The 17,622-nt window shown below is 40.3% G+C and overlaps 1 protein-coding gene across 12 annotated transcripts in view; it reads right to left on the bottom strand.

Moving 5' to 3' along the window:
• Positions 1-4,589: 4,589 nt before the first annotated feature.
• Positions 4,590-17,622, bottom strand: part of UTRN (utrophin) — a 486,188-nt gene continuing 473,155 nt past the window's right edge. For 8 of the 12 annotated variants that reach the window (XM_087865550.1, XM_087865558.1, XM_087865551.1 and 5 more), the window contains 4 exons: positions 15,720-15,828; positions 14,199-14,318; positions 8,985-9,007; positions 4,590-6,611 (listed from right to left, as the gene is read on the bottom strand). In XM_087865550.1, the coding sequence (XP_087721676.1) occupies positions 6,603-6,611; positions 8,985-9,007; positions 14,199-14,318; positions 15,720-15,828 (261 nt within the window). In that variant the 3' untranslated portion in view covers positions 4,590-6,602. The remainder of the gene's footprint in view (positions 6,612-8,984; positions 9,008-14,198; positions 14,319-15,719; positions 15,829-17,622) is intronic. The other 4 variants (XM_087865561.1, XM_087865553.1, XM_087865557.1 and 1 more) reach the window with 2 other exon arrangements.

The following is a 17,622-nucleotide window of genomic DNA, read 5'->3' as shown; positions in this document are numbered from 1 at the left end:
CAGCACTGTTTGCTCAATATACTAAAGGAATAGAGTTGGGCAATAATTCAAATAGGTGGTGACAAACTAGAGCATTGTTTTGTTGATATATAGATAGATAGATGATTGATAGATAGATAGATAGATAGATAGATAGATAGATAGATAGATAGATAGATGATAGATAGATAGATTGATGATAGAGCTATGGAACCTTACACATAGATCTGGGTGGGGGCGAATGAGAGTTTTTACCTGCGTGCAAAAGATCCAGACTTCAAAAGAAAGGGGCTATTGGAGGAGAGACAATAAATGGTATTTATAACTCTACGTACTACATGACAACCACATGGTGATTGGATAACATTTTGGTCAGTTTTAGCAGAAACCAGAAATCCCCATTTTTTAAAAAGATTTTTATTTATTCATTTGAGAGAGACAGAGATAGAGGGTGCCCGCATGTGCACAGGACAGCATGCGGGCACAGGACAGCATGAGCAGGGGGGAGGGTCAGAGGGAGAGGGAGAAGCAGGCTCCCCACTGAGCAGGGTGCCTGAGGTGGGGGCTCGATTCCAGGACCCTGGGATTATGACCTGAGTTGAAGACAGACGCTTAACTGACTGAGCCACCCAGGCGCCCCAGAAATCCCCATTATTAATTAAGTAAATAAATTAAAAAATGGGTTCTTAGGAAGTGGTATTTGGATAGCCCAGCCGTGGGCTGTTGTTCTGTAATTCATGCCTGGTTTAGTGTGTGCATGGCTCATCCAGGAAGGCATGGATTTTAGAAACAGAAATCATTTTCCTCTAGAAATTTTAGGTTTCCTGAGCCCAGGGTAGAGCTAAGCTGAGGGCAAACTGTCTTGATTCTCACACATGCTTTAGCATATCCCCGTAATGGTAGGAATATGTGGTTGTCACACAAGGTTACTTTCTTGATTTAATACTAATTCTTTTACTATTCACCTATCACTTCTCTAGATTGCATGGGATCACTACCCATGCATAGGTGCAAGATTAAAATTTACAACATTAATTGAGCACCCAAGCATACACTGCAGGATGTGAATAGGTAAGGCTCGAAAGGGTTCTGTTGTAAAATGCTTTAGAAATGCAGAGTGACACACAGGCGCCATTCTTTACTTCAGGATTTCTAAAAGCTTTTAACATGTTCCTGTGCACTGTGAAGCTTTAAAGGGCATTAGAGCCTACAGTGTTTCCGAAAATATTTAACTAGGGAATCCTTTTACTGGGGAAATGCTGCTACGTCCAGCGCGTTTTTAGTGATCATTGCGATGTCGGCTTAGGAGTCTAACGTCACTAGTAAGTGCACTGAAACATCCCAGTGAGGTTACTGGGATGTGCTTCTCTGTAGGGGGTGGTGAATTTCCTATGTTTTTCTTGAACTGTATCTCTATATTTGGATACACACCCTGTGGGGTCCAGAATGGACTACATGTTCTTATAGGGACCTATCAATCTCCTTCCAGCTCCCGTTACTATTATTGGAACCACTTGTTTATGATGGGCTTCCCACCAGATCAGGAGCCCCCAGGCATGGATTCATTCCCTCATTCTGCTTTTGCCAGCTTGAGCAGCCCCTCCTCGCACATCCCAGGCACATGGAGATGTTGTGTTTAATGCAGTTATAGGCACTAAATTTCAAGCCAAGGCAAAATTTTGATCCGTGGTTAATCCTAAGATTCTTCTTTACCTTTTTCATTGTATTAACTCATCATTGATGTTTTGGGGAGATAGCATCCAGCCAGCTTTTTGTTTTACACTAAGCAGCACCTTATTCTAGGCATCCTTGACAAGATAAACCTGCTTGGTGGGGGAGGAAGTGAGGAGAGGAGAATGGGATACAAGAAGATTGTGTGGGTGGGGGTGAGCTTTTGGAAGTGTACCCCTAGACATCCCTGCTGTTGTGTGTGGCTGTCCACAATTTACCAAGCAGTAAACATGGCTCAGGAGATTCACAAGGTATAATAATGAGACTGTTCTAGATTTTGATGGGTTCACTTGGGTCAGATATACACTAGAATGACTCAATTCTTTCCAACAATTTTACAATGTCATTTTATGTTATGTAAATTAAAAAAATAATTGATTTGAAGCAAAAATTTAAAAATCAGTATTTTAATACTTCTGAAAAGTGGTCTTAAAAAAGTAATATCAGGAACTAATTGTAATTACATCCAAGGCAGCCTGGGAACTCATCTCATTTAATTACAAATTCAACATTTGTGCTTTCTGGAAGAGGACAGAGCTAGGCTGAGGGCAAACTGTCAATTAATTTTTCCTAATTACCCACATACAAAACTCCAAAGAGTACCCAAAAAATAAGCTGTCTGTAAAAGCCTGTCTGAGCAGAGCATGCTCTGCAAATATTCTAAAATATGAAACTATGGCACCAATTGGAATGCCTTCAAAATGAGAGGTTAGTGCCAGCTTGGTTACCTTTATGGAAAATGCAAATAAATTACATGTTTCTAAACAAATGCTTGGCAGGGACACAGTATCACATGTGCCTACTCATTTGGTCAAAGTGAAGACCCCCTATGTATTGTGTGGTCTTCCAATGAAAAATTAACAATTCCGTTTGAACAAACCTGAGCAGGTAAAAATAATATCCCTTCTATTCCATTTTTCACCTAGGTTTTTTTCTGTTTTGTTTTTATTTTTTATTTTTCTAATATTAGTATCAGTCGTGAGGTCTCCTCCCTCTCATAATAGAGTTTTGGGCAGAGACATGTCAAGTTTTCTGACTTGCGTCTCTTTCTGAAATTGGATTGGTAGCCTGGGAGGAGGGACTGATCTTGACCTTTGTTTTCAAAGAAAGCCTTGTAAAAGGTCCACCCCCTTCCCATTCCATTGACACAGTGGACATAATGCCCAAGGAAATGGACACTTTGGTATTTTGGCCTAAGTGCCCCTTTACCTCCCTCGAAGTTCCTACTGTGAAACCTGATGGCCCCTCTCTATAGCCACACCCTCGGTGACTTTGCCGTTACTCTCATAAAAGAGGTAAAATCAAGTTGACTAACAGGATTTAGGAGTGGTGGTGTGCCAGTTCTCAGCAAAGTCCTCCATTTGCAACCCAGCATGGGCCAGTGTAGGAGAACATAACTAGTCAGCTCCCCAGTGAGTGAAAGAACACAGCCAGGTTGCTGCAACCACCCAGTCTGGCCACCCACACCCCTCAACAGCCAGCTAACCGAAGACATCCAAGCAAGTCCAGCTGTGAGCAGAGGAGTCCTGCTGAGATCAACTGAACCTCACATCCCATGAGCTAAAGACATGCATGCTTCTCATTGAGGTTTTCTGGTTGCCGTTCCAATTATTATGCCAACAGAAAACTCCTACCCCCGGGAAATGGACATAGCATGAATGAGATTGGCCCTTGGCCTCCTTCAAGGGCTCACTCTTACCACTTAATGAACCTCACCAAAACACTAGCTGATTTTGCACGGCAATGAAGTTTTTAGATCCTACCTATAAAGCTGGGTGGTGTGGTGTTAGTGGTGTTTTACTGTATTTACATTAAATTTTCAACTAATGAATTCAGAAAGGCCTCTGAAAAAGTTGGTTGACTGAAACAGTTGAATGGGGGAGTGGGTGGGCAGGGAGAAATCCAAGAGCAATCTACATTCTTTAAAAATGTACACATAGGGGCGCCTGGGTGGCTCAGTCGGTTGTCCCTTGGTTTCAGCTCAGGTCATGATCTCAGGGTCGTGAGATCAACCCTGCTTTGGGCTCCCCGCTCAGGGGGGAGTCTGCTTGAGATTCTCTCTCCCTCCCCCTCTGCCCCTCCCCCCCACTCATGTGCTCTCTCTTACGTAAATAAACCCTTTAAAAAAAGTTCATATAATCTCAATGATAGAGAGAAGTAACAAGCTGAAGGCTTACTGTAAAAACAAAACTTTTTTTCTGTTCTCACTTCTATTTCAACTATCTACTCAGTAGGTCACTGGAATTCAACAATTGTTTCCTTAGGAATATTTAATGTGACTATTACTTTGGGGTAGATAAGATGTTTGAAATGTATGTTCATTAGAATATACCCATTTTATTTTAACAAATTACATGTTTGGGGATTTTCCTATGTCATAGAGAGCTTTTACTTTCAGAATCAACTAATACAATTCTCAGCACTATTTTCCATGGGATGGCTTCAGGAAGGGATTAAACCCACTACCAGAATGGTTAAAATTCAGTGCACATGTAAAAAGCACATTATTTAAGGGCATGAGGCTAAAAGTGGATTTGGAAGAGTAATCAAGTAAATACTGACAGCATTTAAGTTACTAAAACAGAAGCCAAATAGGGCTTCACGGACATGTTCTTAACATCCAACATTATTTTTTCCCTATCGATGAGCTTTCTATTTGTAAAGGAAATTGAGAATTATATAAATGAGAGAAGAGAGGGACACAGAGGAAGAATGAGACAATGAGAACACGAAGAGCGATGTCTTAGTCGGTAGAAGAGAAAGTAGAGGAAAACATGCAGATTTATCAGTATACAGGCTCTTTTTATATTTTATTTTCATAAATGTACACTCAAAGCTCAGATTCTATCAATGAACACAGCTGAAGAATATCAAAGTCATCTTGTGTTAAAATTACTTTTATTCAGGATGAAAAATACAACATGTAACCAGATTAGATGATAGTCTATGATTAGTTCTTTACCACATATATCAAAAGAACTACATACTTATTTCCCCTTGTTGTTACTGTGATATATTTCTTTTTTATTATTACTTAGAAGGTTACAATGTAGTGTTTTCTGTAGCTTTTCCTTAATAGCAGAGAGAAGACCTGTTGCACACAATTACAAGCGGAAGAAAAATGAATACATATTTTTTCAAAGTAAGAACAAGGAAGACACCAAATCTACAACTTGTAGTTCAGAGTTCAGGGAAAGTTTTTTTTTTCTTTAAATAGGTGCTTTTCTTGGGTTTGATGTGGCCTGATGAAAGCTCTAGATTTTGCAGACTGCAGCGGCATAAAGCTCTCTCCAACACAATGGAGGAAGATGGGTCTGAGGTAGAAAGGTGGTCATGGCTTTCCTCTTATATAAAACAATTTTCTTCTCAAAATATCTATGCTGCAAATAGACACCCTTGCCCCCCAACCCACCCAACCTATTCTAAAAGAACAGCAATTTCTAACTTTAAGCCTCCGTCTGGCCAAACCCAGGTCAAGAGAACCCAAAGTTAAAACGTCCTGATGTTTTAAATGCATGTATGCTTGAATCAAAACACATTATTTTCACTTTTTTTTTTTTTTTTTTGGTTTCTCTACATTTGGTGGTTACATAACATGTTTCAACTAATCAATTAAATGTTAAATCAGAAGCTGAACCAAACGTCTAACTGAATGCACTCAGAGGTACAGGGAGGGGTACCACCATCTAAGTATTAATTTCATTCCTCTACGAAGCAGTGACATAGGCTTTTGATAAACATCCTTTCCAAATATATTGATCAAATGAAAAGTAATAAAAAATGTAATCATTCACCCAAAAGGTAAAATGAAACATGCATTAAATTTGTGTCTGCTGTCAGAAAGAAAACAACTGGGAATTTCAAGAATTACAAATGGCTTGAGTATACATAAACACAAATAAAATCCGCCTCAAAGGGAATTAAAGACAAAGATGTGTCCTGGTAGCACAATTAAGTCAAGGTCTGCTGTGTATTTAACGATGAAAATCAAGACTCCGCAACTAAGGAAATGTTATCTCATGTTTTGTTTCTATGTCAAAACGAAAATAGACTTAAATGGGTAACCTTTGGTGAAATGATCTTTGAGATTCTTACAATCCTGCTTGGAGTCTCCTCTAGCATATAGATTGGGACATGAAATAAATAAAGGAATCAAGACGTACTTACACAGAGCAGGGAAATAAAATGCAGGAAACAAATCCCAATGGGAATTTCAGGTAGGCCCCACAGGACTTTTCCTGTGGTTATCCAAGTGGTCACTAAAGAACCGAAGCGTATGTCGTCAAGTAGAGTTAAGCGGTATACACAGAGATGTAGCCTAATTCATATACATAAATCTTTGATTGAAACATACGAACTTATTAATTTGGCCAAATCATGGAAACAAATACAAGGAAATCTATTTGGTCATGTGGCTGATGAGTTATAAATAACCAAAACGTAATGGTAAAAGAGTGGAAAAAATAAATGAAGTTATTGTACAAGGTTAATATGAAGGAATGTAAAAATGTAACATTGTTTTCTAATTCTTGCAATTTTTGTCATGGTTATTAAAAAGAAGGTATCATATTAGAAAGCCCCCACCCACTTTCCCAATGCTGTATACAGTATACTAATCAGTGACAAATGTATTACCATTTCCAAATACCACTCTGTTCATTAATTTACAGTTGCATAGAAAGGGAAGAAGGAAACAATAAACAATAATATATGATTATTATAAAAACAAAAATATCCTTTTCTCTTTGGATAGTCAGTGTTTTACTCCTTCAGTAGAACACACAGTCAGCGCTCAACAGCATGTTTCAAGGAGCCACGGAGCTTCTGATTAGATGGAACTTGGAATTGGCAATGCTGGAAGTCAGGAAATGTTGGCTGTCTAGATGAATACTTCACATTGCCTGCGGGAAGGGAAAGAGTCCTGTCAGAACAACATTTACACAGAACATTACAGGTAGGAGGGACCTGTCAACTCTTCTGAGAAATAAAAGTGCTTCTTTCAGAATGAGTCAAATCCCATTTTGTTGTGTTTGAAGGGGACCCTCTACTCCCCTGTGACTTTTGCTTCCTGAGATGAGGTCTCTCTCTCTCATGCTGAAGGCATCTAGTCTGCTTTTTATCACTGCAGCCAATATAGACGACGTTTGGAAGACTTCTCTTGCCCAGGCTAGAAACTAAGTTAAAATTGAGAGGACTTGGCTTTTTCTTGCTGGAGGTACCAAGGGTGAGTGAATGAGGCTGGTGCGAGCACCTCATCTCTCCCTGGGGGAAGTCTATGGCTGACGGGGTACCCTTGACAATTCTAACTGCTCTCCGACCTACACTGGAGGCCAGATAAGAGGAACAAAAGACAGGACTCCTAGTCTCAGGGTGTGTAGTGGTACAGTTAATGGACCAGGGCCAATGGACATCGGCCAGAGAAGATATAAATCGGGGCCACACTCAGGGGAGTGCATCAATCTTTTAAAAGGAATGTCAAATAGCTGGATCCGTCATCATTAAAATCCACGTCCTTCAATTTTCTGTGTGCATCCTCCAGCTGCTTGCTCTGGTCAATACCCAGATCTCCCTTAAAGACACAGCTTCCTCCACAACTTCCTCACATGTGACTGTTTTTTATCTCCTATACTCTTCATATATTGGACAAGTGCTTTCTAGGTCCACACTATGATTTTCCAGACCTCCTCTCCCTCCTCACCCAATTTTGAATCTCATGCCGTCAGACTATACCACCATCAGACTATACAGCCATCTTTGGACCCCTTGGATCGTGTTCCCTTACTTTTGAAGAATGGCTCACTGTCATCAATCTAAAACTATGTTTTAATCTTAGTGACTTCAATACCCACATAGATGATTCTTCCAAGACTCTGGCCTCTCAGTTCCTTGAACTCCTCTCCTCCAGTGAACCTGTGATCCACCCTTGTCACCCATGCAAACTCCCACATGGACTATCACCAATACCTCAACCCCTGCAACACTTCAATTTCACTCATCCTGCCTTCTGACAACTACTCCTAGTTTTCCACTTACTTCCATTAGGACCCCAACTCCATCCACCCTTTGCTAGCACAATCCATTGCTCCTCCCACCTTTTTCTCTGTCTCCTGTACCCAGCATGTCATCACTTCTTTCCCAATAAGCTTAGATGCCTGGTTCAATCATTATCAGCATGTCCCTGCTTCTTCCCTTGAACTGTTACACTCTCTTCGCCAAACCACAACATCAACTCTGGTTAAATGCAACACCCAGTCAACTCTGGTTCCTGTGCTTTGAACTTGTATGTGCCCAGGGGACAACACACAGCCTTGCAGATGGCCTCGCATTAAAATCATAGGCAGGCCCCAGAAGTCAGGCTGAATGCTGCCTTGCAGTCACGCTACTTCCCTGTCCATCATCTCCTGCTCTCCAAGCAGCTAAGGCACATACATCTTCCAGTCTCTCCTCACACCTCTGATACCTCCTTCCGTCCTCACCCTCTGCTGAAGCCCTGGCTTCCGATTCACTGAGACAACACGATCAGAAGACTTTTCCTCACTGAGCTCTCACCTCGCATCTCCTGAGCTCATACCTCACATCTGCTAATTGACTTGAGATTTCCTTTTCTTCCCTCCGGATTCTAAAGACCATTCTAAAGACCACTGTGCTTCTCGTGAAGATCCCAACACCTCTTGCCATTAAGACAATGACACAATCAGAAGGTTAAAGATTCATAAACATATTCAGGGAAGAAAATGTTCTCCAAAGATGTGCTGTGGTCTTGTGGCTCCTTAGCACTAAGAGTACCTGGTAAGGAAAACTATAAAAGTATAGTTGCCGACCTTTCTCAGTAAATTCCTCCCCTCCCCTCCTCAGCAAACTTTTAAAAGTAAAATCAACACATCTGCCCCCTCAAAGTAACAAAATCATTTCATGTGCCACTGCCAGCACTGTTTTTAAGTCAATGTTCTGTGATAGCCGCCTCAAGTACAAATCTGGAGAACAGTGGTCGGCCACATCTATCCAGGGTGACTCTGCACAGAACACATGAGGCCAGTACAAAGCTGTTAGCACACACACCATCAGGCACTTGGTATTGGGGGGCATCTGGAAGAACTGGCTTGAGAGGGGCTCCCCTTCCCCAGACTGACAGAATTCACTAACATTTAAATGTCAAGCAAGTTTACTAATTTACATGGGGAATAACGTCTAGCACTAAAATCAAAAGCAGCTCATCTGCTTCCTCTAGGTTGTAATCAACAACCCCTGAGCTGATCAACCCCGTTAACTCTTACCTGTGGCCTGCTGGGGAGATTGGCTGAAAGAGAAAACAAAAGAAATCAGTTGAAGGTGCTCTGGTTGTCTTGCTGGCTCCCCCTCTGAGGCATGCAAGACTGGGGGGGTGTTCCCAGCTCCCAGCTGTTAAACGGGTGCTAGTAAGAAAATAAGAAACAGGTTTTGGTCTCTCCTTCCTCCCTCCCTCCCTTCCTACCTTCTTTCCTTCATCCTTCCTCTCTCTCTCCCTCCCTCCCTCCCTCCCTCCCTTCCTTCCTTCCTTCTTCCTTCCTTTCTTTTCTTTTTTCTTCTTTTTTTGGCTAGATGCTTTAACAAAGACTAGTTTCTTTTCCCTAGTTTCTCATATCGTAGGTCCTTTAAGATATAAAAGTTCTACCGAAATATACAAAACATATGCTTGCTCTCTCAAATAAGTACACACCGAAGCGTCAGTGAATCATTAGATTTGAAAAAAAAATCTCAAAATTTCCTATTGAAACCATGCCATGTATTTGGTTAATGTATCTGAACAGAGCAAGTTCTGCATATTTTGCTGAAACGTACAAATTCTGACTAACAGGTGATTAGGGAAATGAAAGGGCGGGGCACGTGTCTTCAGTTTCTGCCGCCCTTGGCTCACCCTGGCCCCAAAGGCCTAGGAAACTGGTGGCAATGTGCTTGCCTCAAACACAGGGCTGGCCTCACCCTTGGTAGACTCTTGGGCACTTAGGCTAATCACTGCGCCTTGGGGGGGCCCAGCTGGAGAAGGCGGAATATGGTGACAGATTCGCCTTTGCCGCTGAGCCACTCCCTTCCTTCCTGGTTACAGAAAGCAAGGCCAGTGGAGTTGATCCGGTGGGCATTGTGAGGGCGGGCAGAGGCAGGTGGGCCGGGGGATGTTCTGCTCCCCGCCCCCAGGAGGGTAACATCTGTTCTGGGTCAAATAAGAATCATCCCTAATCATCTACCATGTTGCACTCCTTCCATCTCTCATTTTTTTTTTTTTTTTTTGTGCTGAAGGGAAAAAAGAGAGAGATCCATGACCACACAGTGGGTGCTTTGTGAGAAAAACAGAGGAAACAAGAAGGGAAACTTTATGATGCCTGGAGAGAAAGTGTGAGCCCCCTCCATATCTGGGGGAAGAATGAGGCTAAAACCCAGCCTAGTCCTACCAGATACATAAGTTACAGTAGGAAAATACAAGAGTGGGTGTCCTTCCCACTGAGCTCCGTTGCATTAGAATTAGAATTAATGCAGACACCTACATTTCTCTTCTGCATAACAGCCAACCCCAACCAGAAACAGAATCCATGTTGCTCCAAATCAGCATAATTAAGCCTGTAGCTATTTATTTATTTAATTTTATTTTAAGTAGGCTCTGCACCCATTGTGGAACCCAACACGGGGCTTGAACTCACGACCCTGAGATCAGGATCCGAGGTGAGATCAGGAGTTGGACGCTTAACCAACTGAGCCACCCAGGCACCCCTACCCCTATAGCTTTGTATCAAATAAAAGGCTATAAGTACTCCCCTGAACAAACTGCACAAAGCTATTTCTAAAAGAAACCAGGAAATCCTTGCATTTTAGTAGGTTTTGAGTTTGTGATGAACGTCACTCAAGTTTAATAAACACAGGCAATTCACAGTGACAATACGCCTGTAGATAAAAAATAATTTTAAAAGCATTTAATGGTCTGTCAGCCAGAAATATTTGGTACTAGTATCCTGTATATTTGGATGACATAAATGCAAAAACTGAGAGGCATTTACATAAAAAGAAATGTTAGAGCAGTCAGTGAAAATTTTAGTATGTACATTAGTTAATGGGCACCACAATGAAATTCCCTTCATTAACGCCTTGTCGAGAAAAGATGAAAATGCTTTCCTATCTGCTCTGAAACTTAATGTAAATAATTAAAAGAAGACTTTAAAAGGCCATAATTCAAGGATGTGATCAGGAACAACTGGGATATTAATCTGAGACAGAAATTCTAAAGTGTTATGTGCTACAGTATACAGACCCAGACCAAAAAAAATGCCATGTTTAAGTAGGCAATTCATGCGATTAGGATTTATGAATACAGTTTCGTTTTAATTCCAGGATTGCCAGGAGTGTAAATTCACTTGTGACCATGCTAATTTTTAATCCACAAAGGACCAAAAGTCAAGATTAACATGCAGATCAATTCATTGTATGCTGGTGACAAGCAGTTTTAAAGTTCTCATTAGCAACAGGGGCTCAAGGGATTGGTTTGGCATTGGGAGAGTGCCAATCCGATTTGCTTAGAAAAATCCTCCAAAGGTGGTCAGGAAGCTTTGGGAATGCAAAGGTTTATTAAAAGATTTGCTAGCTGAGCAACTTCAAAGGGGCAACAAAGCAAATGAATCCTATAAACCTTCTATGTACTATCTAGGGAAACTTTACCAATTAAACCTTCCTGGTTAGAAAATGTAACCCTTCATTCATTCATTCAATTCAGAAACATGTATTGAGCACTAAGTCTAAGTGGTGCTATTCCTATTCTGCACCAATTTTTAAAAGGTTTAATAACTTTAGATGCAATTTTAAAAATGTGTCTCAATTTTATAAATAAGTAAATTCATCCTTTATTTCTAGGGAAAGCTGTTCTTACCTTGGAGATTTTTATCTGACCAAAGCAAAATACAGAATATAAATATGAACAAGAGCAGACTAAAGCCAAATAGAACTTCAGAAACCAAAAATAATAAGATGTACAATTCAGAGGATTCTAAAAGACACGATTCATCATTTCTTACACGGGATATACTTGAACTCTTCAAAATAACACATGACTAGTAATACTCATGCATGGAAAATTATAATTAATGTTAAATATTTGTGAATGTACAAACTTAGGAGAACATGGGGCCAGAGTCCCATGAAGAAATCTTAAGGGCTCCACAACCCCCCTTCACAACCCAAAAGGGCACAAGTGGAGAGGGCAACCTGTCATGTAGGTTCCACTGAAGGTATACACGTTTCTCAGGAACCAATGAATCCGTTAATTGTTAATGAGATTCCAACCAATAGGAATTTTATACGTCCCATTAAGGGAGGCCATAAAATGAGATAAACAGACTCATCTCTTTTTTTCACTCATTTTTGCCCTATTCTTATGATTATTATTTATATTTAATTATCTCTTCTAAAATAAGATTCGTCTTTTTTAATATCTAGATATAAGAATATATTATGGAAAAGATTTAAGAGTCACTGCTTTATGACAAACTTTAAAAAAAGACACATCATGAATTTTTAATATAAAAGATGTTAATATGGAAACTACACATCTATAGTCACTGTAGAGCGTTCAATTAGACATACTTCCCGTCCTAACTCTCACGGCCAACTGACTTCCAAATTGAACATGTCCATCATGACATTTAATGCAAACTTCTAAACAGGCTTTGATTTATAGAATTTGTTCTTAACTAATTATTAATGTATTTGGATTTAAGCCGAAACAAAAAGTAATTTCATTTAGAAATATAATCTTGAAATTCTAGGCTTTATAGTGATTATGATGAGATCTTACCTAGCTATTAAGTAACATATGACTCAAAATCAAAATCTCTAGAAAATCCAACCTTAATATTAAAGATGTAACCTGCTCATCTACTGTGGCTCTTATAGAGCCAAGAATAGAGGCAACAATCTGAAAGCATATGGGCTTCAACCAACCCTCTTTAGCCTTCGTGAGACTCTAGAGGGCCAAAAAAGTGTGTGTGGGGACTGACATATAGTAAATACAGTTCAGGAAACTTCAAGAAGTATAATCACAGATAATAAATGGAAAATGACACATTCCCAGATATAAATCTATTTATGCATTTGTGGAAACTGTACTACGTCCTTTAGGCAAATACTTCTGAAAATTCAGGGAAGACTATATTTCAGATAGCTATTTCCACTTCCTGCTAATGATGGCGTTTTTATAAACTGTAGAGTTGTATAAGTTGAAGCATATTTTTTAATGAAGTCAAAATATCTTATTTAACTACCTTCCTGGTAATGCCTTTCTTCATCACTTAAGATGGCATTTTCTGAGGACAGGATGAAACAGGGGGATACGAGAAGCTGTTCTATATATGTACTCCCACATACAATATATCCAGTACATACAGTAGCGTATGTACGTACGAAAATCTTACCTCAGCGGCTGCCTAGATTTAAAAATCAATTTGAGAGGAAATTACCCTAAAAATTATATAATAATATATACCTATTTCTTTAAAGGGTTATTTAAAATAAACTGCACATCCATGGACAGTAAAAAAGTAAAAAAAAAAAATAAAAATATAAAACAAACTGCACATCAAGTAGTGTGGATGCGTGCAAGTAAGCGGCTTCGGTTTGAGACAGCACGAGTGATTCTGGTGAGAGCTCGCTGGGCGGTGACGAGAGGCTGAAGTCAAAAAGTTTGGGGAAAAAAATCAATAAATAACATTATGTAATTTCCTCTGGGATTTGGACTGCTTTCATTTGATTATTTTCTGGTTTTTGGTAGTTCATATGGAAAAGGCACAGGGTCATAATCTGTGATGCCTTCTGTTATTTGGCCTTTACGTAGGGACTGTTTGATTCCATGAGGAAAGAAACCAGAAGAAAGAAAGAAAAGAGAAAAAAAAATCTGAAAATAATCCCCTCCCGGAACTGAATCTGATGCCATCAGAGAACAATGTCTGAAGCAAAGAGAATGGGGGCGCCTGGCTGGTTTGGTCAGTGGAACCTGTGACTCTTGATCTTGGGGTTGTGGGTTTGGGCCCCTCGTTGGGTGTAAAGATGACTTAAAAATAAAATCATAAAAAAAAAGGGAATTACATCAGAAAAAGTTATTTTCCTGTCTTGTTTGGTGTGCTGCTAGAAGCTCTTTTTTGAAGTAGTGACCCATTTCTTACTAGAGTTTGCACTGGACAGGAAACTTCTTACAAAGAAGCTTGCTTTGTTCACCTTCACCTTGTCATCCGTGAGGCACCAGGAAACCTCTCAAAGAGCAGGACTATCACTGCAGCCCAGTGACGTGAAGGTATCCAGGCTGAGCTCCACTTGCTTTGTTGACATGTACAATGTTCGATTTATTTCCAAATAATATTCAATCCTGTTTACTATCAGTTTTTGCTATCTTACCAAAGAAGACGAAGAGCCCCAACCAGGAAAAAAAGACATGGAAGGTAACGGCATTGTGTGGTGTTGGGATCCTTCATACTCACGGCAGCAAGATGGAAATGTACTGTTGATCTGCTCCATAAACTCCGTGAGGTCCGTGCTGGTGTCGTGTGGGGGAGCCAGCAGGTCCTCGGCTGCTGTGACAGCAGAAAGAACAGAAAATTCTGAAAGGAACGTCCAGCCTTCCACCAAAACCCAGCATCAGGAGAAAATACTAATCCTGGCCTCAAAATATCAATGTGAAAATCATTCTCCTTGAAAACAACAATTTTAGGGAATAACACCAAAACCATTTTTGTATGAAGTTGTTGGTAAAATAATTTCATATCAAGAAAATGTATTAGATGTTTCTGTTGGAAGATTCCATGTGCCGGGGGAAATTTATGAGTGAAAAATAAGTAACGTGGTCATATTATTTCAATTTCTTAGAATTCCATTATTTTGCATTCCAAGTGTTTTTTCATGTAGAAAAAAAATTCTACCAGTTCCTTTTTCCTTCCTTCTTTCTTCTCGGAGACGCTGGTGTGGGCTAGCTTATGCTGCCGCAAATCTAGAGGTGTTTTAGAAGATACTTTTTACTTTGATGTTTTTTATTCTATAACCAATAAATAGCAAAATAATTCACTTATTTAAAACAATTAAAATAATATGAATACTTTAAGTTTTCTTCTGATTAATGCAGCAAAAGATATCTTATAAACAAATTAATTTGGTTAAAATCTGTGGTCCTCAGTAGAATTTTAGAACTTAAATTTCATCAATAACAAAATGTCATTCCTGAATGCCGGTTGACAGAGCCCTTCCCAGCAGCAGTGACAAGCCCTTTTGTGACCAAGGACAAGCTGGGTGAGACCTTGGCCTCAGACTGGGAGCGGGGGAGAGGGGGCAATGTCTATACGGACTAGCAAGGAAAAAGCAGAATATTCAGTTCCCAGATCTGGGCAGAGAAAACCATGCTAGGTATAATATACTTTAGGATTATATTCTGAATATATACACATATACATTTTAGAGATGGAAAATTTATTTAAAAAAAAAAAAGAATCATTCTGAGGGCAAAGCAAAAAAACAAATTGTTGCTCATCCCAAAAGGAAAGAGCACTTCTTTTCATCTCTCACCAAAATTCAATCCGCTACTACACATTATATAAACAAATATATTATAGCTGATTATTTTTAAATGTTTGCTTTTGGGGTGTTGTTAAAATGTCTTTGTATGCAGCTGAGCACAAAAAGAATATGAAACTCTTTTATGCTCTAAGGCACCGGTAAGAATGCTATTTAAAATGAAAGGGGCGCCTGGGCAGTTCAGTGGGTGAAGCTTCTGCCTTTGGCTCAGGTCATGATTCCAGGGTCCTGGGATCGAGCCCCACATCAGGCTCCTTGCTCATTGGGGAGCCTGCTTCTCCTCCCTCTGCCTGCCTCTCCCCCTGCTTGTGCTCTCTCTCTCTGCCAAATAAATAAATAAAACTTTAAAACAAAATTAAAAAAATAAAATGAAAGACAAACTAATGGTGAAGCTCAGAGCAGAGCAGGGGGGTTAGCCAGGTCTTGGGGATACCAACCTGCTTGGTGCAACTGAGGATCAGGGTCGGGATCCAGAGAGTAGCTCAGGGCAGACTGCTGAGGTGAAGCCCAGGGGGAGACACCGTTGATTCGGGAATCAGATTCAGGCTGCAATCACATTCAGAGGTTAAGCAGATGGACTCCAACAACTGCTAAGGAAAACATTTTTGTTTCTGACTTCCATGGATAATTAAATCACACCAAGTTCTTTGGCCACAGACATTTAGAATAGCTGTTTTCCTCAGTTTGGTGGGCTCAGCAGTAGTTACTCTGAGTACTGGGTGGTCTGGCCCCCTCGGTTTGGGCTCCTTGAAGAGCTTGGTTAGTTATAAGGTGAGATTTAATTATCAGTGTCAGCTTCATCTCTCAATTTTTCTATCATGATTTTCATGTCAACCAAGTGAACTTAGAAAAGGTTTCATTCATCTTTAAAAAGGAGCACTGCTTCCCATACAGTAAATGTATCCAATTTCAAAATCAGCTCATTTCTTTATTTAAATCACTATTTAAAGGCAACACTGGAGAGGTAAGGACTCAACTCTGGATTCACATGCTTGAATTCAAACTCCGCCATGCAGAACCTACCTAATTCTGAGCAAATTTTATAAACCTCTGTGCCTTGGATTCTTTATTTATAAACTGGGGATGGTAAAAAGAGTGCCTGTGTGGAAGGATTTTGTGAGGAGGCCGATCAGTTTCCACAGAGCTCAGAACAGAATTGACACACAGTAAACACTTTGTAAGCCCACTCTGCACAAGCTTGGAAATGGTGCTGGATACACTGACAAGTATGAGCTCAAATTAGAAAGTGTGATCCATTCTATAGGGAATGCAGAAGTTACAATGTTTCTGATGCCGATTTTTCCATTAAATTTGTATTAGTTGAAGTCCGGTGGTTTTGCCAGTTTTTATTGTCAGGTGAATTTTCCATCTACTTCTGGCATTCATGCTAAATCATTAAGAAGAGGTAAGAGGTCCCCAGTCTGGGGTATACAGAGCCATTTAGATATCAGCTCTCTCTAAAAGCATTACTGTGCAATTCTGAAGGCACATGAGCCATTAGGCAGCTCTGTCTAATGGGATGGAGAGAGTCGGGGGAGGGGAGGGGAGTGAGGGAAGCAGAAGAGCCGTTAGCTCTCCAACAGGCTATGGAAAATAAAGATTTCGAGCACGGCTTCCTTCGCAAAGATTCTATTGCTGCATGAGGTTAACAATAACACTTCATATTTTAAATCAGAGATTTCAAGAGAAAATGCATCCCTCACACAGGCACCACTGAGAAACTTCAAATTCACAGTGCTTACAATGTGGGACTGGAGAAGACTCAAACATTCCAGAAGGCTTAGGGAAAGCCAGGCCTTGGGGCACTCTAGGGGAACTACTGTTTTCTAATGACGTACAAAGTAAGCCTTCCCTAAAACAGTCTGACGCACATCCTGAAACAGCGACAGACATACAGAAAAGTACATGGTCGAAAGGCGAGATCTGTGGAGTGCTATGTAGGTGAGGCAGAAATCACGCTGTTTGGAATGATTCTGACAAGTTAAAAGATGCTGACAGCAACTGTGACAAGATGGTTTTCTGACACTTGAGAAGATCACTGGAGAAAAAGTTGCTTCTGCCTTTGGTTGGAGAAATCCTTTCTGGAGAAAGGCACTGCCTAATCACGCCTGGGGCCCCACATTGCACAGGCCAGAGAAAAAGGCAAAAGGTGACATGAGTGTTGACGTCAGGGATTCTTCAAGAAAGAGAAAGTCTAGCCCCATCTGTGGGGATTCTGCCCACTATGCACCTGCTACCAGAGCATCTTCCTGACAGTTCGGTGACATGACTCCTGTTCTTTCACTGCTGGACGTGATCAAACACTTAAGTCTCTACAGTGTTGTGTCTTTATGTGCAATA

This window comes from Ursus americanus, chromosome 11 (assembly GCF_024610735.1).
Source record: "Ursus americanus isolate L20-20 chromosome 11, mUrsAme1.1.p, whole genome shotgun sequence".
NCBI classification, from domain to species: Eukaryota; Metazoa; Chordata; class Mammalia; order Carnivora; family Ursidae; genus Ursus; species Ursus americanus.
The sequence above is the reverse complement of the archived record's forward strand: the minus strand, read 5'-3'. Positions and strand labels throughout refer to the sequence as shown.